The 21,753-nt window shown below is 40.7% G+C and overlaps 2 protein-coding genes across 6 annotated transcripts in view; one reads left to right on the plus strand and one right to left on the minus strand.

Moving 5' to 3' along the window:
• Positions 1 to 21,753, minus strand: part of AK5 (adenylate kinase 5) — a gene marked incomplete at both ends in the record, with an annotated part of 234,571 nt that overhangs the window by 48,763 nt on the left and 164,055 nt on the right. For 4 of the 5 annotated variants that reach the window (XM_084243987.1, XM_084243988.1, XM_084243985.1 and 1 more), the window contains 2 exons: positions 6,529 to 6,573; positions 9,628 to 9,670. The exons of the other annotated variant lie outside the window; for it this stretch is intronic. In XM_084243987.1, coding sequence (XP_084100113.1) covers positions 6,529 to 6,573; positions 9,628 to 9,670 — 88 coding nt within the window. The remainder of the gene's footprint in view (positions 1 to 6,528; positions 6,574 to 9,627; positions 9,671 to 21,753) is intronic. 5 annotated transcript variants of the gene reach the window in all.
• LOC311177726 (large ribosomal subunit protein eL42-like) lies at positions 2,119 to 2,450 on the plus strand (the record flags this gene model as incomplete). Its single annotated transcript, XM_084243990.1, has 1 exon — positions 2,119 to 2,450. The coding sequence occupies exon 1, from the start codon at positions 2,130 to 2,132 to the stop codon at positions 2,448 to 2,450; it is 321 nt and encodes a 106-aa protein (XP_084100116.1). The 5' UTR covers positions 2,119 to 2,129.

Below are 21,753 nucleotides of genomic sequence, written 5' to 3' on the forward strand. Positions count from 1 at the left end.
GCTGAGGTGTGCCTCCTCCTCCTTCCACCCAGAGCCCACTCTGGAGTCTCCTACTGGTCCTCCTGGTGCTTTCCTTTTTGCCCAGTTCTGACAGGCACCAGCACATTCCCTTCAGAATCCTTTGCGCACTGGGTACAAAGAAATATGCAGAAATTTCCAGGACCACAGGAGCCCAGAGAACAGGCTTTTCTGAGTGTAGGGTAAGGTAAAAAAATATCAGGCTTTTCTGCCCTCCTGCCATTAGGATTGATGATGGATCCCTGCTGTCCTGAATGCATGCCTGATGGCGGGCACTTGGAGTGGGGTGTGGGCATGCGTAAGTGGGTACACCTGGGCTGAGAGACTGAGCTTATAAGGGCGGTGTACAGAGCCACTAGCAGAAGCAGAACCACGAGAAGAGTAGAGGGAGCAGAGAGCAGAACCACGAGAGAAGCAGAGAGAACGCTGGAGAGCCCAGAAAGAGTGAAGATACTCTGGGGACTGGCAGCCTCCCAGCCCCCCAGCATCCCTGCCTGCCTTGTGCCTGGTAAATCCTAATAAAAGCCTGAAAATCCACCGAGGGCTCCAGGACTCCTCCTTTACCCAGTCTGCTCGGGTCATGAGATCCTGCTCTGTGTATTCCTGCCGTTACACTGAGGATGTACTCCCCACACTCCCAGATCCTTTCCTCATATTTGTAATGTTACCTGCTTTTGAAAGGATTCATGAGAACAAAACCCAAAGGACATTTTGCTCCAAGATCTCCCAAACGTTAAGTGTGGGGTTTCATATAATTGTTCAATAGCCCCCACTGCCAACCCCCATTAGCCCTAGGGTGGGGATTCTAAAAGTGTGTCCCTGGTCCCCTAATTTTCATTATGACACTAAGAGGTTATTTGCTTTTTCATTGAAGATGCAGAAACAATGACTGTAAAACTGCAGTGCAAATCAAGACAGCAGTACCCAATTCTACCAGTCACACTTCACCACCAAGAACTTACAGTAAAAGCCAAAAAGAAGAAAAATGCCAGTGCCACTTAAGAATGCTTCTGATGGGGCCTCCCCGGTGGCGCAGCGGTTGAGCGCTGGGTTGCAAAGCTGCCCGCGGCCTCTGCAGTGCCGGTTTGATCCCCGGCTGCTCCCCGGCCACCAGAAGAGGGTCCCGCATGTGCGCAGACCTCTCCTGCTGCCTGCTGCTCCCCTCAGCAGTGTACTTAGGTCCTTCTGCCTGCTCTGCTCCCTGCTCTGGCTCTGGTGAATTTTCTCACCCTCCTGCGCTTCTGACTGTACCCAGTGCTTGTATAAACAAAAACAAACAAACAAATAAAAAAAAAAGAATGCCTCTGATGAAGAGGTAAAAAAGATCAATTTTATTTTAGACCTTTAAGCACACTTCATATAATATTTTGTGTGAATTTTAATGTGGCACTTTAGCACACCTAGGTATAAAGGTTTTCTTGAGGAAAAGAACCACATGATTGTTCCAGTTACTATTTTTTTTTGTTGTTGGACACCATTTTTACACCTTCTGAAAGACTGACAGAAAAATTATGGTTTTCAGACTTGAGTATCTGGCAGACACTTTCTTAAAAATAAACAAAGTAAGCCTGTTACTTCAAAGAAAACAATTGGCAGCATTTATTGCCAATGATAAAATCCAAGCTTTCAAGTCTGGAATTCATTACTATTATTAAATTATTTAATGTTCTAACATCTTATTTGAAAAGTCAGGAAGATAATACTATAAAGGTTAGGAAGATAATATTATAAAACATTTTATGCAATGCCTCATCTATAAATGCTCTATAAACATTGACTTTTATTAGCGCTATATTAAGTTAAAGCAATCAAATTGGTTTTTCATTTTTGATTTAACTAAATATGTGAGTAAACTTCATTGAAATGGTTCAATCTGAGCCCCAAGTAGATACTCTTTAAAAAAATAAATGAATTCAAAGTTCTTTAATGATAGGGCAACAATGAAATAACAACAAAACTATAGTGAAATAAAGGCAGGTATTGAAATATTAAGTTCTAAGCAAAAATTCTCAGCTCCCCAGTTTCCCTCCAGGAAGCAGATTGGACTAGTTAGCAGTGGTTAAAAAATGCACAGAATACTTTTTTTCCGTGCTGATAGCGCTCTCGCAAGCATGGTGAACGTTCCTAAAACCTGCCGGACCTTCTGTAAGAAGTGTGGCAAGCATCAGCCCCACAAAGTGACACAGTACAAGAAGGGCAAGGATTCTCTCTATGCCCAGGGGAAGCGGCGGTATGACAGGAAGCAGAGTGGCTATGGTGGACAGACTAAGCCAATTTTCCGGAAAAAGGCTAAAACTACAAAGAAGATTGTCCTGAGACTTGAATGTGTTGAGCCCAACTGCAGATCTAAGAGAATGTTGGCTATTAAGAGATGCAAGCATTTTGAACTGGGAGGAGATAAGAAGAGAAAGGGCCAGGTGATCCAGTTCTAAGCTTCATCTTTTATTACAAATAAAATCTTGCGAATTACATTTACTTCAAAAAAAAAAAAAAGCACAGAATTACACAAAATATTGTACAAGATGAACAAAGCTTACTACTCAAGAGTGGTTTTTCAGCACCAATGACATCTGCGTCCCAGCCAGTTTGAAAGTAAGGCCACTGGCTGGTGTCTTCATCATTATGCCAGTAGAATTAGACCTCACCTGTAAAGTTAGATGATTTTCCAAAGGGAAACACTTCTACCAGGCTTTGGGTAGAGATTAACACGAATTTAGGTTAGGCAATAGGTAGACTATGAAAAACAGAGAAGGAAAAAAGAAACCCCAGTAAATTCTATCATAGCAAGATAACGATATAGGGTTTAAAAATGAAGAAAGAAAAAAGGAAAGAAATGTGCCAGAAAAAGCTGTGAAGGAACTTGCTAGTAGGACTTGATAAGGCTCTTAAAAGAATATTTTAACATTTCTAAATAATTTTTTGTTTTTATCATTGATTGAGTCCAATGTTGCTTAATTTTGTGTGTGAACAATCAAAGTGTACAGAACCATTTTTAATCCTTTTGATCACCAGAATCTTTCTCATGAGATTCCTTCTCCGTCCTCTGAAAGGCATTTCTCTATAAACAGCTATTGAGCTGCTTTTTTTCTTGAACACAACATTCAGAGGGCCACCCAGGTTCACCTTTGCCATATTTTCCTTTAGTTTAGAGAGCACGCTTCCTGGAATATTTTTTTCCCTACTCAGATGGCAGGCAGTGCTGTGACATGCCTTTACTTACAACTTACTACTTTGCAAGTGAGCAAAGAATTTGTGAGCAAGAAATAGCACTAACTTGGGGTGGGGGCCGGTGTTGCTTGTTGTCAGTGAGAGAGTGGCAACTACACGGAGAAAGGAGCTGTGGAATAGGCTGATAATTAATGTGAAAACTTCCCCCCGGAATCAGCTATGGCAACAGTAACCTGACTGTCAATTCCAGTCCAGGAATTCCAACTGCTATTTCAGTTGTTATGGAAACTGATCACACTGTTTCCTAAGGAATCCATTATTCCAACAAATATTTGTAGTTCTTGTCATTATGGGGTATCTAAGTGATCAATGTGGACACCTGGGATGAAGGCACACAGAGGAGAAAGGCTTGTGATTAGAAGAGATTTTTCAGGGAGCTTGAACTTAACCCTTAGCCTGAGGCATGATTAGTTGGGGAGAAGACATTTCAGGTAAAGAGAAATGGCAAAAGTGAGGAAAGGATTAGCAAAAGTTATGCAGATGGAGCTGGAGCTGGAGCTGGAGCTGAAGACTCATGTGGGGGAAATTGGGAAATGAGAAAGACACAGTGAGGTCATAGAGAGGGAGCTAGAAGGCCAGTCCTGGGAGCGTGAACATTTTTGTGGGCAAAAGGGAAGTAGGATACTTTAAGTGTTCTAAAAAAGTTAATTTTATTTTAGGATTAACAGGATATTAACCAAGATTTTAGTTAAAACTATACCTCACTTATCTTGGTAGGTAATAGAAAGACAATAATTGGAAATGTGGCGAAATTCATTCATTTTCTCATAGACAAAATACACTTGTTTCACTGAAAGCAACTGGCTCTTGTACATTAAAATTCACCAAAACAGGGCCTCCCTGGTGGTACAAGGGGTTAAGTGGCAGCACAATGAAGTAATCCACAGCCACTGCAGCACGAGTTTGATCCCTGGCCAGGGAGCTACCCACATGGCACAGCAGACCTCTCCCGTCTCTCCTGCTGCTCCCCTCAGCAGTGTATTTCAGTTAGTCTGCCTGTTCTGTTCCCCACTCTATCTCTGTGAATCCTCTCACCCCCTGCACCTCTGGCCTGTACCCCAATATTCTTGTAGGAATAAATAAATCTTTAAAAAAAATTCACCAAAACAGGTATGGGTTTGCCTATCATATCCCAAGTATTTTTACAACCCTCAAAATGGTCTACAACAACATGGTTCCAAGACACCATTCACCATTTGTCAAGGCAGTTGAGCTAAAAGCTTACTTATTTAAGTAGAGGCCAGTAATGTATGAAGAAAAAATTTTTTTCAGAGCAGCAGTTATCAGGGTTGAGATTTCTGGGCGGGGGGGGGGGGCGGGGCTCAAAATTTGTCTGATGCCATAGATTTTATATTGCGCTATTTGACTTTCTGAAGTCCACCTAGTTATAAGGGAGCCAAGGTTGTTAGTTATACCTGGATAGATAGAAATACATTTTCAAAAATAACAGGTAAATCTGAAATGATATTGATATTGCTAGAGACAGTAACAACAAGTACAAACCATGCTGTAGTATTATTAGAACCATTACTACTATTTGGGAAACCACATTATAACAAATACAGGTTTATATGTGATAATATAGGTTCATTACTTGGATTCCTGAACATCAAGTTTAAAGTCTCTCTCCTGCTCCTAATTTGGCTCCTGGGATAAAAACTGGTCAGAAAGTATAATTTATTGTGTATAGACTAGATGCCAAGGAAATTGATTGAAGTTTTAAGTGTACAAGGGAATTTCCATTGAATTTATATTGATGAGTTTCTCTTCAGAAAGAAACAGAAATAATGTGCTTTTACTTTTTGAAGAGAAGGCAAAATAAATGGGTCAAGGGTCCATTCTTAGTGTGGCCACGGTCAACTAGAGGCAAAATGGTCAGAAATAGAATTCAGGTTGGGTCCCAGATGTTTACTTAAGATACACTGTTCCTCTGGATTAGAATTCTCCTGTCAAATCCCACTAATCCCTTCACTACCTCATCTCTTTTAGTTCCCTGCTTCAGTGTCACCTCCACAGGGAAGCTTTCCTGGATCAGTGTGCAATCAATCACTTCTATCCCCAACACTCCAGTCAGGTTGCTCTAAAGCAATCTATCACTAAAGCAATCAATCACTTCTATCCCCAACACTCCAGTCAGGTTGCTCTCTATTCCACCTCATTCTTTCCATTCTAATAATTTTCTAAGTGCGATAATAATTTGGTTCTTCCTTTCACGTAAGAGGGAAGCTCTGTGGTCCCTGAATGTTGCCCAGCATTGCCCCAATATTTAGGAAATATTTGGTAGATGACAGATGTGCAAGATAGTCCAGTGACAACCAACACAGTGGAGTGGCAGAGTGGAGAAGGTTCTAGAATGAGAAGCTACAACTGTCGGCTCACCACCACCTATGGGTTGAATGACCTTGATCAAACCTCTTAAATTTTCTGGGAGTCAGTTTCCACATCGCATAATGAGAGAAATTTACTGAGAGATTTCCAAGAAAGCATTTTGACTTTAGGGTGCAAGATTGTAAGAGAGGCATGGACCATCTCATTCTTTCTAAGTATAAATATTTTATGAAATATTTATACTTATATATAAAATGTACAAATATGTATGAAAAATGTACAAATATGTATATTAACTTTTCTATAGATTTGAATAATTAGAAGGAAAAGTACTAAGTTTTGGGAGGTACTCTATTTCACATAATTTGAACTGCTGTGCAACTAGTTTCATTTATTTTCTTGAGAAAAACTGGAAATCTGGATCTTGCACTCATTAGCTATGTGACCTTGGACAAGTTCCTTAACCTTCTGAGTCTTAGTTTTCTTATCATTGTGATAGATCAGGAACACATCACCAATCTAAAGGACAGTGTAAGGATTAAATGAAATAGCCTGGAACACATTAAGTGCACAGAAAATGTTGGTTAACTCCAAATGAATTTTATCGCACACTTCATTTACCAAGGAGATTCATTGTGGGCAAAACCCAAATGAGATTGTTTTTACTATTAGCTGCAGGAATGCAGGGTATGGTTATTGAGATATATTTGAATATGTAGTCACTGACATTTAATTTAGGTAAGAAAGGGTCATTATTCAAAGAGAAAAGGTGTGTATTTGATGTTAACATATGGATTTGGGATCTCATTTACCATTGGGATCATGATGTGTTTACTATTATAAAGCTAAGCTCAAAGGTTTGACATTTCTTGAAGTTCAACTTTGTTCATACTGAAAAGATACAAATCAAAGGCAATATAAAACTGTATAGAAAATTTGAGGGCTGTTACTTACCAATCATGAAAATAATTTTACACTTCCTCAAATCCTCCATGAAACCTTTAAGATAAGAACAATTTCAGTTATAATGGAACCCTGATTTTACTCATGTTATAGAAAAACCAAATCATTTAGTTTTATTTGATAAGAAGCTTGATGTCGGGCCTCCCTGGTGGCTCAGCGGTTGAGCGCTGGCTTGCGAAGCTGCCCGCGGTCTCTGCAGCGCTGGTTCAATCCCCAGCTGCTCCATGGCCACCGGAGGAGGGTCCCACATGGCGCTCAGACCTCTCCTGCCGCCCGCTGCTCCCCTCAGCAGTGTATTTCGGTCCTTCTGCCTGTTTTGCTCCCCGCTCTGACTCTGGTGAATTCTCTCATCCTCCCGCGCTTCTGACTGTACCCAGTGCTTGTGTGTATGTATGTATGTATGTATGTATGTATGTATGTATGTATAAATAAATAAATAAACAAACAAACAAACAAAAAAGAAGCTTGATGTCAAGTAAATGTATGAATGGGTCATTCAAGTTAGCAAAGTCAAGTTTTTCAAGCCCCAGGCTAGACAGACAAAACATCTGGGGCTTGAAGCATCCCTCACTGGACAGATATAACTGAGGATAACTGATACTTTATTATTTTGTTAACCCTGTGCTAAAGAGCCTTTTCAGATGACAAGATACTCCATGTAGGCAGTGATATAATTATGATATAGGGTATTGTGATTTTTCACCTCATGAAAATTTTACAATGACGTTTTCAAGTAAAGTCTTTACTTGAACATCAATGGCATTAGATGTTTTCTGTTGGAACCCTGGGTATGCATTCTAGATTCTGGCTGCTGAGGTTCCTGGAGCACCCCTTCAGGGGGAGAAGCCCAGAGAAAGGGACAGATCCTCTTAGGGGGACAGCCCTAAATTCTTTGTCTAGGTAGAGATGTTGGCTTCTTTCCTGGTTCTGGAAGCAGCTACTTTTGCCCATCCATGGGCATGACTGGATAAAATGTCAGGTGGGTGGATGTGATTACCTGGAGAGGTAGTAGATTATTTCCCATCTTATGAAAATATTGCCATTTTTACACTTAAAATGAACTGATAGCAATATGACTTCATGTTTTATGGCGATGACCATTTTTAAAAAATTCTTATATTTTATATAATTCTTACATCATTTTTCATTTTTGCACAATGTATGCATTTTGGTTATATTTTGGTTATATTCCCCATACAATACCCCCCCTTATTCTCTTATTCTGACCCTAATCCCTCCCCCACCCCCCACCACCATGTGTCTCTGGTGTAGAGTTGCTTGTTGATTTTGATTTTTACTTTATTACAATTAGTCTTTTTCATGGTCCCTTATTTAGGACCATTCTTAAGTTACAAAGTTTATTTTTCAGTGGAATTGGGGTGGTTCATTAATATACACAACGTTATAGTTTTGCAGGGGTCCACTATTAGCCGAGCCAAAGCTATAGCCCTTTGAGAGAGAAGCAGGGCTTGGATGTGAAGAGCTGGGGATGGCAGGGGAAGGAGATGGGGACAAAGAGAAAAAGAAGAGGAAGAAGAGGAAAGAAGTGAATTTGGGGTTCTTTGGAAACATTTGGTTTTCAAAATGAAGTCTGACTTTTAAAATTCTTTTTGATCAAGACATCCTTTTATCTTTTTGTGATTGGAATATATTCTACCTTATCCAGAATTTTGTGACAGTGACAAATACCCTGGGGCTCTTACCACCTGGGACCACAAGTCATATCATGTTCTCCAGACTTGCAGTTCACTCTTATGAAGCTGAGCAACTTTCAATCTATTTGCAATCACCATTATTATTTTTGGTATGATTGCATCCTATTCTATTTTTTTACAAGTTATTTTTTAAAACAAATGATGGCATGTTCGTACAATATATCCATTACAAATTAAGTTTACAGAGTTTTTTAATGATATAGGAACATGCAAAAAATTGGAGGTAATATTTGCATATATACATTATAAAGAGTTTTTAATGACATGAACGTGCTTATGTTGTAACAGGCCCAGTGGAGATAATCGTGTATTCTTGCTTATGTAAAAACAGGTATATAAACAACACACTGGGATAAAATATATTAGAACATTACTCATGATTACTTTTAGGTCACCAGGTTTTACCTGGCTCTTATTTTCTACCTTAAAAAAAATTTCCACAATGAATATGTATCAATTTTATAACCAGGAAAAATGGAAATTTATTTGCCAATCAATCAATCTCTATCTGGTTGGGACTGAGTTGGTTATTTGCACTTGGCTTATATTTATGTGCCTTTCCCCATGAATCATCACAATGTCACTTGGTGGCGGATTTTCACATGCTGGTATTGCCATTATCATCAAATGACACTTTATCTACCACCTCACGCTCATGGCTCAGTGCAAGATTAGAGTTAAGCTTATTTAGAAAGCCCAAATCACTTTCTTGTATGTGCCCACAGTCAACAAAAACATATTTCTATGGACCACAATTATAACAATATTAATTATGGAGTGGAAATATAGAAGTTATTTTACCTAGAAATTATGAACTGTATCTTATTTGTACAATCTCAAATTCAGAAAATTATACCTTTTTTCTCTTACATGAATAGCTAATTATGGGAGGAATTTTTCAGTTTTTGCAAGACTTTTAACTGCCAAAGTGATAAAGCAGTATAATGTGGATATTTCTTAGGTTGCATCCCAATGGTACACTGCACAATAGTAACTACTATGCAGGAAAAGTTTGCAAATTTGAAATGTCAGACCAAAATTTAACCAGCTGTCTTACTGCAGGACTTGTGGGAGCCTTGAAGTGACTCTTCCAGAAAGTAATAAGTATTGTTTCCCAAACATATTTTCACGGAATATGTTAATAGTCATGTTCTCTAGGCAGTTAAGAGATGCATTTCTTGGTAAGGTTCCCCTTTGGTTCTCTACATGGACCAGGAGGGGGAGGTGCAAAGCATTCCCATCTTCACCTTGTTCCTTGGTTAAGGGAAGTACATGCAGTTGGTATCTCAGTATTTCATAGTTGGTGTGTAACAAAAAAGACACACTCAAAGTTACTAAAACGACAACAGTGGCTTGATCAGTGAAGGAAACTCACCTCCCATGGTGTCCTCTCCAAAGACATTTAACTGGTCATCACCCTGTTTAAAAAAATAAGCAATATTAAGTGATACTATTTTGCCAACAACTTAACATCCCAACAACTCGATGAAGGGGAAACTATTATTATCCACTTTTTACAGATGAAGAGTCAGTGAGTTTGAGAAGTAAAGTTGCCTGAAATTACCCACATTTAAAACTGGGGCTTTCTGTCCCCAGAGTTCATGCTTTTCTTACTGGTACGAAATCCTACCTCATTTGCTTGGTGCAAACCTACCTACCTGTGGACAAAAAAGCTGACTTCAGGAAAACAAAGCCTTTCAGTACCCAAAGGTCACAGGTAGGTGTAGTCACCACTGTTTTAAGTAACTCCATTATTATAATGGTAAGTGGCAAACTTCTGTAAATATTTTCATCATTTTGAGTCATGTGGTTGCTCTTGCAATGGTTTAGCCACTGGCCATAAATTGCCAATCTATGAACTGAAGTATGAAATAGTAAGAGAAGCTAGAATGACCAACTTTGATTGAGTTTTTCTTTTCTTTTTTAATCAAACAGCTGCTTAATTTTCTTTACAGAATAAATCACAGTGGTTGGGAGAAAATCCAGAAAGAAAATTTATAGGAAGGCTGTGAATGAGAATTCCCACTCTCAGTTATGTTTCCATCCACCCCATTTTCCTACTTCTAGGTTAACACACAGAAGTTTCTATTGTATTGTTCCAGATATACAAAAACTGACTTCCAGATGCACTTGAAAATATCTTTAATAATTGGATTTACTTGAATATAAATATATAATCTCTTTATCACCATTTGGTACACTGAAAGCATATTTACATGTGTTTACAAGGTACACACTATTCTATAATAATACTGTTCTACCCATACTTTCTCACTTATTAATAGATCCTGGAGAACTTGGTTGTACAGTTTCTTATTGTATGAAAGTTACCATAGTTGCTTCAACTAGTCCTTTATTGATGGACCACTGAGTTGTTTCCAATCTTTAACTATTTTTTAAAAGTAGAACATTGACCAAACTCTCTAAATGCTGTTTTATATATATATATTTTATATATATATGGAGGATAAATTCCCCCAGAAGGGACTGTAAAATCAGAGTAAATGTATTTACAGTTTTGATAGATTTGGCCAAAATGCTGTTCATAGATGTTGTGCCAATTTGCAGGGATAGCCTCTGGCTCACTCTCCACTCACACTTCTTGCCTCTGATTCACTTGGATGCAGAAGTCAGTTAGATGAGGTCGTCTGGTTACATTAATGCTCTCTTGATGCAAACTGTCATGAAAGCACTTTGAAAACAGAGTCTTGACATTCTTTTTAGAACACATGCCTTCAGGGCAATTTTACTGCATTTTTTTTTTTTTTAGATTTGCTTGTGTATCTAGAGCATTCCAGGTGAGAGAAGAGTCCTTAATGGAATGGTCATTCAGGGACACGTTAACATTGATTAACTCCCTTCCATGAACAGCAAAAACGTAACGATACCTCAGTGAGCCTTCTCACTATTTCCCTTGTGGAAATCATTGCATTCTGGAGCAGGGAAGATAGAGGGTCATCTAATCCCACCCTACCAGCTTCCCCTCCCATTTTATAGACGAGGAAACTGATGGCTGGAGAGGTCATGTGAGGGACCCATGTCCTTACTGAGGTCAGGGTTGTGATGAGAGTCCTTCTCCTATCATGTAGCCTGGCTCCTGGAGATCTAGTCTCATCAGCTCAGGTACCATAGTGGGTGCCATTAGTGGCAGTGGATGCTGCCACCTCCTTGGCCTGTGTAGCCACACCCCAGCCGCTGCCAAGGGTTCACAGTCTGGACCCTCCTTCAAGGGGGGACAACACTGGTGTTGAGTTCCAGAAGTCCCCTCAAGATCAGGCTGAAGCCAGTATCCTCATCTTTTTCCCTTACTCTATGCTGCATCACCTAAGAGCTCTCCCTAATAACATGCTTGCAAAGGATTCCATTTCAGGGAAGCCCTTCTGAGCCAGGGACCTATTTGTAAATGTTTGCTAAGAAGCAGCTACATAGCAAGAGGTTCAATAGTGTTTGCTAGAAAAAGACTGTTCCATCAAATAGCTTCTTTCCTGTCAACAAGTAATTTTTTTTTAAAGATTTATTTATTCATGTATATAAGAACTGGGGTACAGGCTAGATGTGCGGGAGGGCAAGAGGATTCACCAGAGACAGAGCGCGGTACAGAACAGGCTGACTGACCAAAATACAATGCTGAGGGGAGCAGCAGCGAGACAGGAGAGATCTGGTGCGCCATGTGTGTATATCACCGCCTGGCCGGGATAGAACCCGCGCTGCAGAGGCTGTGGACAGCCTCACAGCACTGCGCTCAACCGCCTGTGCCACCAGGGGAGGCCCCAACTGGTAATGTTAAGAGGAAACCATTGAGTCCTCTCCCTTGTTTTTCATGATTGTTGGATGATCAGACTTAGACCCACCTTGCGGGCTAAACTATATAGATCTTCCTTGTATGTGGCTATCATGTTTTGGGAGTTTTATCATGGTAATCTGAATTTGCAAAATAGTGTATCATGTAAGTAAAGAACCTGTCTGACCTCTGGCTTCTTGAGTCTGACTGTTTTTGTCCATAACTCTTATAGCTTTCCATTATGTGTACCCAAATACTTCAATTAGTACTGGTGTTATTTCCATTAATGCACTGATGGTGAATTGGTTTCTGGGGCATAGATGTAACTGTCATCACCTCTCCTGCAAGAATTCAGTTCCCTCATTCACTAGGTGAAAGCCCAGGTGAATGGGATGTTTGATTGAAGGGTGTTGCTTGCCACGAATGCTCAATGAACCCACAGTTTCAATAGGAATCTCTTGTAAGTAAAGTTTATCTGGCATTTGAAATACACACACAAAACAATGAATGAAAGGCTAATACTTCTGGTTTTGGTAAAAAAAAAAAAAGATGCTGTATAACCCCTAGAGGCCCTACATCTTCCTTTTCAAATGCTAGATGAAAAGCACTAATTTCAGAATATCAATTATAAAAGGAGCAAAGTGTTATATAGGCTTACTGGAGAAATCTCTGAGGTGTTTATACCTAGTCACATTGTACCTGATCTCCTGTGAAGCGTATTTTGAGAAAACCAAGAACTACTAAGTTCCACCCTTAGGGCTGAGAGCCTCGTGTTTTATGACTTTTTACTGCGATGTCACTCCATCCAGCCAACCCTTTGTCACCCGCAAGTCAGAATTGTGGGACAGGGCTTCATGACTTTTCAGTATTAAACTAGGGCATGGGTGGGCCTCCCTGGTGGCGCAGTGGTTGAGCGCTGGGTTGCGAAGCTGCCCGCCGCCTCTGCAGCGCCGGTTCGATTCCCGGCTGCTCCCGGCCACCAGAGGAGGGTCCCACATGGCGCGCAGACCTCTCCTGCCGCCCGCTGCTCCCCTCAGCAGTGTACTTCGGTCCTTCTTCCTGCTCTGCTCCCTGCTCTGGCTCTGGTGAATTCTCTCACCCTCCCGCGCTTCTGACTGTACCCAGTGCATGTATAAACAAAACAAACGAACAAATAAATAAATAAATAAAACATGCCTCTATTTAAAAAAAAATATTAAAAAAAAATAAACTAGGGCATGGGATGCACAAAGCAGGATACTAAATCTTAAGAAACTAACAAGAAGCGGTATAAAGTACAGGCACAGATTTTATGGAAGTGGCATTTATGACTTGTGAGTACTGAGCCAATAAACAGCAGCAAAACTAGCAAAAGATCATATTCAGGTTGTCACATTTTTTTGTGCCATGTATCTGACAATATATAGGTAACTGGTGGGGAGGAATCTACAATCCTGTAGGGACACAATCAGAATCTCAAGATAGAATTAATGGCTTTATAAGGAAATTGCACATTTGGACTAGTCTCCTGATCGAGTGATAAAGAGAGCAAAAGCAGGCCTCCCCTGGTGGTGCAGCATTTGAGCGCTGGGCTGCAAAGCTGCCTACCGCCTCTGCAGCGCTGGTTCCACCCCGGCCACTGGCTAGGGTCCCACATGGAGTGACAGACCTCTCCTGCCGCACCCGCTGCTCCCCCCAGCATTGTGTTCCATTGGTCTGCCTGTTCTGTTCCCCGCTCTGGCTCTGGCGAATATTCTCACCCTCCCGCGCTTCTGACTGTACCTAATGCATGTATAAACAAACAAACAAACAAACAAACAAACAAATAAATAAATAAATAAATCTTTAAAAAAAGAGAGAGAGAGAGCAAAAGCAATCCATGTTCAACTTGATTTCCCTGTGTGGATGTGAAATGTGGAGGAAAGAAATGTCTTTTACAAGGCTGGATTCTGACAGTATTACTAGTAAGGAGACAGCTCAGTGTGTGTGTGTGTGTGTGTGTGTGTGTGTTTCCCTTTGTGAGCAGAGCTCCAAGTGTTACCACCTGAAGATCAGGCTATCCTGTCACCCCCAATTCCTTGACTTATTGAATTGTAAGTGGGAGAGATCAAAATAGAGCAGCGTAGTTTCAGAGATGGGCTTCCTAATTGTAAGCAATTATGTTCTGCCTCCTGCTTGAGGGCAGTGCAGCATCTCCTCCTGGGTGCAGGACCAGTTGCACGTGGCTCTGTCACAAGCAGAACTCAGCAGTATACAAAGTTGACATTTCAACTGTGTTTATATTTGTAGCAGTGTTTCGGCGGTGTGACCTCACTGGGGGCTTGCTGTGACTGTGCAATGGCATGACTGAGGTTCTGTGGTGCCACTGGATGGGGCTGTGACTTAGCTTCCATTGCTGCTCAGAGCGGGGGGGCTGGGGACCGATCTCAGTGCTCTGATGCCAGCCTGTGCTGCTTGTTCTCTTGCTTGTGGGAGGTGGGGTGGCCGGGGACTCCTACTGCCCTTCTTAAGGAGACACTATGTAATTAATTTTTTGTCCCAGGGAGCATAAAAGCAAAGCTCTTCTGGGAAGGAGGACGAAGTAGTTGGTCATTTTGGGAGGTGTCATCCTAGTTCTGAGTAATCTGTTTGTATTAAACAATATGTGTGTTTCATGGTATAGAAATGGGTAGAACTTTAAATGAGATTATGAGGGGCTTTACTTGAGAACAAAATGTTACAGTTAAAATTAATTTCTTGCTCTAAAATTCACAAATGCTGCAAAGACTACATTTTTTTCTATTGCTGTGAGCAGATATCAACTTCTGAGACAATGTGAGCGGCACCTTTTCTAATTTTTTCTTATCTCCAATTGTACTAAGTAGATAATCCTTATTCTGGAAGAATCATGAACCATAAAATTGCAGCATATGAGGATTTTCCTACATTTTCATTTAAATTAATTTAATGACTCCATCTCTGGTTATAAGAAGCACAAAAGGGTGATGGGGATGAAGTTGATGCACAAAATGGTCTGCCGTTCTCAGAAGTTGCCTGAGACTCTTAAAAGGAAAAAGAATAATTAAAAAAGAAAAACCCAAATGAGTCCAGGCTATTGCCCCATCTTGTAAATCTGAAAATGAAACTTTTAAAAAAATAGCAAAACACTTCACACACGATTTTGAAGACACTTCCTAGTAATGCTATTTGGGTAGTATTTAGAGTGTTTTCAGTGTGTATGATTTCATTTGATTCTAGAAAAAACACTAGGAGTAGGCAAGTTTTATAGTTCTTGTTTTTCAGATAAACTCAGGCTCAGAGTTTATGTGACTGGTCAGAATGGCCCAGGCTGTGTTCAGGTGAGTGCCCTGTGTCCTGGGGGGTCCGAGGTGCAGGAGGACGGTGTAGCAAGTGACCAGACACACAAGTGTGGTCAACCTTCACAGTGTCATATGCATAGAAACAAAGCCACTCAAGAGGGACTGAAGCTGGGTCCTGCTTCTCAAGTGATTGAAGAGTGAAGTTCTCAAGTTTTACTAATAAGTGTTGAATTAAATTCCTCAGAACTTGAACAGAATATTGGCTAATAGAGATTTAGCTACATTTTATCAGAAGAAAGAAGGGAGACTGGTCCTTGAGAAATGTTTTGAGTGTTTACAGTTCTTTTTCTAAAACATGTTTTCATTTAAAATAAAGGACCATTTGAAAAAAAGAAGTAGGGGAAGTGGTATGTAATTTAGTTACACCCGAGAATTTATTTTACAGCAAGTCCCATTTTTCTTTCACTGAGGTATACACAATTAGAGGTCTGCTTGCGTGGAAGTACTTGTGTAATTGAGTAAACAGGGACGGAAAAAATATAGGAGATGCTAGGCAAACCTTTTTCCACTCTTATTAAATTGTAGGTTCTCTACATGAACTGCTTTAAATAGTGGTTTACAGATCTAGTTCTCTAGGAAGAATGGTATTTTTCTTCTTTTTAATATAAATTGAAATGTTGGTGTCTCTAATAAGGAATCTTAAAGAAAAGTTCCTGTTCTCACCATCTCAAAAACGTGTTCAACTCACTGCTGGAAGACCATGTAAGAAACACATTTTATCTTCATCTGTCAAATGTGGCACTACTGTTTTTTTTTAAAAAAGATTTATTCATTTATTTATACAAGAACTGGGTATAGGCCAGATGCGTGGGAGGGTGAGAGGATTCAGCAGAGACAGAGCGGGGAACAGAACAGGCAGACTGACAAAATACACTGCTAAGGGGAGCAGCAGGCGAGACAGGAGAGGTCTGCCGGGCCATGTGGAACCCTTGCTGGCTGGCCGGGATCGAACCAGTGCTGCAGAGGCTGTGGACAGCTTCACAGCACTGCGCTCAACTGCCTGCGCCACCAGGGGAGGCAGACCACTGATTTTTTTAAAGGCATTTTTAGGCGGGAGGTTTAAAGGAAGGAACATTTTGCCTCATTTTAAGTTAATGTTAGGTATCATATTATACCTAACTAGAGTTTTACCAAGAAGAATTATTAGATCTTTGCCTCTTTATTTTCTGATTCCTTGTAAAAAGAAAGAAAATGGCAAAGTTTAGCTTCAGTCATTGGGAACTGCAGAGCACAGTGGCTTGTCTCCAGTGATTTGGTAGATACTATCAGGATATAGGGTCCTTATTAGATATTCTTATCAAAATAGAAGATCAGTTTTATTATTAGAATAAAACACACTATATGTGTTTTCATGTATCTTTCAGGAAGAACAATATCAGCCAGAGGAGAATGCCACTATCTTTCTGTAAAAACAACATCAGACTAAGGGAAGGTCTGGATGAGGTGAGCTGAAGGCGGGCTCTAAGGACTCCTTGACAACTCCGCCTCAGTCCTCTTCCTTGCAGTTTCTTGCTCATCGTGGGTGTACCTGGGTATGCTCTCTGTGTTTAAAGACCTTCTTTTGGGTTGTTACTATCACAGATACACATTTCCCAAAGACTACACCAAATCTGCAGCCTAGCCTGACCTTGTCCCCACTTCTCTCTTTATTCCCCAGCTTGAATGCTGTTGTTCAGTTCTCTGAGGTCTAGAGGTAAGGCTGAGTGTGGAGTGGGACAGGGTTAGTTAGTAGTTGTGGGATACATAGCAAAGGAGGAACTAAAGATAACATTCAGGTTGGATCTGCGAATCAAAGTGGCAAGTCAAAATAAATGTTCTCCGTAGAAACAATCTATATGCCTGCGATGATGAGTGTCTAAACTAAAGAAGGGCTCAGGAGCAGAGTGCTTACAGAGATTGCCCAGCAGTTGCTATCTACAACTTTTACAAAGTTGCTGCTCTTTAGCCCAAGCTAGTTAAGATAAACTCTGCCCTTGACAAATGAGTGTCTTAAAGTTTCCCAAAAGTGACCTATTTAATCTGGTCTCTGGATTCTTGCTAATTATGTTCACCCAGCCTTTAATGCTTCCCCCTTTGCCTTGAGTTTGTTTACTTTGTGATTCCCCTTCCATCTCCCCTCTTCCTTGAGCCCCCAGAACTCAGCTCTACTCCATCAGTGAACTCCTAGTGAGTGAATCATTTAGTCCAGAGTATGTAGAGTGGCAGTAACAGCAATAGGAGTGGCAACATTTTTGGAGGACTTGCCAGGCTCTGTCCAAGTATTTGAATTTAACTATATTGTTATTTAACTTCCTATATGTAGAATTCACTCCCAACTACCCCCTTGAAGATAGGGCTGTATTTTATTTTTTGGTATCCTCACAACAAAGATAGAGATAAATTAGGATTGAGAAATGATGGATGCAGCAAAAGGCAGGTTTTTTTTTTCTCCTACCCAAATATGGTAAGAATAATCACACAGAAGAGACAACAAGTAGTCTTCAACAGAAGGAAGAAAGACAGAAGTAATATAAGGAAGAAAGATCTAAATATCTCAAATGCATAGTTGTCCAGCCATGACCAGGTTCATTTGGAAGGTAGAAAGTCCCAGCATCAGACGTATTTAAACAGAGGTGGAATAATATCCACCAGCAAAGTGATTCATAGTCCTTGTGAAAGTTTAGACTAGGTGCTGTCTAAAGAAGCATCTTAGCTGTCTAAGAAGCAGCAACTTGGTAGCACAAGGGGTTAAGACGCACCCTATGATGCAATCTGCAGCCACTGCAGCACTCCCTGCCAGGGAGTTACCCACATGGCGCAGCAGACCTCTCCTGTCTCACCTGCTGCTCCCCTCAGCAGTGTATTTCAGTCAGTCTGACTATTCTGTTCCCTGCTCTGCCTCTGGTGAATCCTCTCGCCCCCCCCACACCTCTGGCCTGTACCCCAGTTCTTTTATGCATAAATAAATAAATCTTTAAAAAAATAAGCATTTAAGACTGAGAATATTAAATTCATTCAATAATTCTACAACTATTATTGAGCATTGTGGTAGACATCTAAGTCTTTAAAAACATTCATGTCTTAATTCCTGTTCCTGGTGACTAAGTGACCTTACAGGCAAAAAGACATGTAGATGTGATTAAGTTATAGCTCTTTGATAGGGAGGGCATCCTGGCTTATCTGGGGTGGGCCCAATGTAATCACAAGGATTCTTAACAGAGAGGGTTAAGAGGTTCAGAGTCAGAGAAGATATGATAGAGCACAGGCCATTGCTATATGGGGGCCTCAAGTCAAGGAATGTGGGCAACCTCTAGGAGCGCAAAAGTAAGGAAATGGACTCTTTCCTAGAGCATCCAGAAGGAATGTGATCTTGCTGGCACCATGATATTAGGCCAATAAAACTCACTTGGACATCAAATATCCAGAACTGTAAGATAATAAATTTGTGTTGTAATAACTTGCTATAGTAGCAATAGGTAATTCATACAACTCCCCCTATAGTCTAGGAACAATTCTAGATGCTGGGAATGTATCAGTGAACAAACAGTTTTGACTCACAGAGAATATTTAAGTATGCGTTAAAACTAAAACTTGCAAATGATTTTTATCCATGTAAGCGTTTACCCAAACAGACTTATACGCAAGCCTTATATCAAAAACAGAAGAATGGAACTACTATTGGTGGAGGCAGAATGGAGGCTCCAGAACCCTGCCAAGGGCCTCTCTTCTGCCTTTCCCTCAACCCTATTTGGCAGACACACTCAGATACCTATTCAACATCCTTCCTATATCCTTTTTTGCAGGCACAGCCTATCTCCCTTTTTGGAGGCTGAAAATATCAGATCCTAGCTTTCCCACCCTCTGCATTATAGGCACGGGCTTGTGACCAAATCTGGGCCAAAGAATGCGAAAAGCAATATTTGAGGGGGAGCTCTGGAAGGTTGATTGCCCGTTAAATAGAGAGAGGGTCCCAGATAGGGAGTCACTCTCACTCACCCATTCTGTTTTGCAAATGGCCTCTAAGGACACAGTGTTTGGAGCCCCAACCACCATGGCATGACCTTGAAAAGAGGCATTGCCCACATACGGAGAAAGCAGGTGGGAAAGAGAGAATCAGTCTGGGCTCGTGTTGCCACTGCTGGACCTGGAACCATGTCTGGACTGCAGTTAGGGGAGGAAACACCATTTTAAATTGCTTAACCCAATTTTAGTTATGTTACTGGCAGGTGTATGCAACCTCACTGAATCCTGCTGAACTCCACAACAGCAAAAGTCCTTTCTTGGGTGAATAATGGTACTGTCGTCTTAAGCTTATACCTGAAGACATTGACAAGTAATCTAATAAATGAGTTATTGAGGGTTAAGAATGTTTGGAATCCAAACCTAAAATCTGCCCACTTCTAGCTCATTTGGAGGACTCCATCCAGGATTCTAAAAATCTGGCTGCTGTACAAGCTCCAGCAATGTTCAGTGCTCCACAGAGTGTGGGCACGTGCTGAAACTGGCAAGCTTACAGTTTTCAGGAAGGGTGGTTTGTGGCTGCTTTGTTTTCCACTCTAAATTATGATTACTTTATAATTATCAATTTAATTTGTTGTGGGTTGTTCATTTAGTGCTACGGTGTGTGGTGATACTCCTTGGCAGCCACAGTCCTTGAGGATAGACTTTAAGATCTACAAATTCAAGATCTGCAAGTTCAACAGTTCCCAGACAAACCTCCATACTCCTCCAGTTACAGAATTTATGTCTTTAAACCCCCAGTGCACTGGTGTAATAAAGATCAGATAACTGTAGCAGAACTATCTTCTGGGGTGCAGGGTTGCACAGTGAAGCAAGCAGGCAGTAGAGGCATTAAAAAAAATTACAGCACATTCTAAGCCTTGAACTAATGTTTAAATTATTTTATTATATTGGCTAGAGCAACAATATCCACATTTATTATTATTTCATTTAATTTGCTCTTTTCAATAGTCTACAGAAGGAGGTATAATTTTCCTCAATTTATTTACTTGAAGCTGTGACTTAAGGGTTACAGAATGTGCCTGACTCAGAGAGCAAAAAAATGTGGGACCAGAGAGTCAAAATTAAGTCATCCTGGTTCCAAAACCTGGGTACCAACTTTTAAAAAATATAGTTTTTAACTGTGTTATTTAAAGAAAAATAATTCAAAATCAGAAGGCAAATTATGGGGATTCAGTAGTGTTTGTATCCATTAGGTGCTTTCCCCCTGCAAATTAAAAAACTGTTTTGGGATTACTGTATCTAGACTAAGCTTTTTGTTGAATAACTATTTTATTTTTTAAAGATTTATTTATTTATGCATACAAGAATTGGGGTACAGGCCAGAGGTGTAAGGAGTGAGAGGATTCACCAGAGACAGAGTGGGGAGCAGAACAGTCAGACTGACTGAAATACACTGCTGAGGGGAGCAGTGGGCGAGACAGGAGAGGTCTGCTCTGCCATGTGTGTAGCTCCCTGGCCAGCTGGGGATCAAACTCATGCTGCGGAGGCTGCGGAGAACTTCATAGTGCTGTGCTTAACCCCTTGTGCCACCAGGGAGGCCCTTGAATATAATTTTTACTTATGCACATTAACTCTGAAGACACTGCCCAAAATGTGTATTTCTGTGCCTCAAATATACACTGCCTCTCTTTTTATGTATGCTGTAGGTGCTCAAAGGTTGCTGGCAAATGGAAATCTTTTTTGTTGAGTTCCTGCCAGACACTCCAACAGACGCTTTCACAGATATCTCATTATTCTCATGATAATACTGAGGTAGATTTTATTAATCTCCATTTATAAGCGAGAAAACTAAAGCTCCTAGTATTTTATTTTATCAATTATCTACCTTAAGGGAGAGGGAAAAGGCCCATCATTGATTTAAAAAGGGTTTGATATTTGTCCCTTTCTGTACCATCAGACCAAGTGGTCTGTGCAAGATCAATGGCAATGGTTGCCTCAAAATTTCAGTCAACTCTGAATTCATGCCTCTTGCAATGTCACTTTGCTCATTCTCTCATGGAGAGATGATTCTTTTCCTTCACCCTTGAACCTGTGCCAATTTTGTGACTTGCTTTATCAACAGAATGAGGAAGAGGTGATGGTGTAACAATTATGAGGCTGTACTTTGAGAACCTCTGTGATTCCGCTTCCTCCCTTTGCCCCCTGCCATGCATGAAGACAAGCCCAGGCTAGGCTGCTTAAAGATGAGAGACCTTGTGCGCAGAGGCTGAGTCATCCCAGGTGAGTCCAGGCTAGACTAGCGGATCCTGGCTGACCTAGCAGTGGACCAATTTAAGTCCTGTCAAAGAAACAGAGCCAGCCTAGGTATTTACCCAAAGGACACAGAAACATCAATTCCAAAGAACACCTGCACCCCTATGTTTATAGCAGCACTGTTTAA

Source organism: Talpa europaea, assembly GCF_964194135.1.
Source record: "Talpa europaea genome assembly, chromosome: 9".
Taxonomy (NCBI): domain Eukaryota; kingdom Metazoa; phylum Chordata; class Mammalia; order Eulipotyphla; family Talpidae; genus Talpa; species Talpa europaea.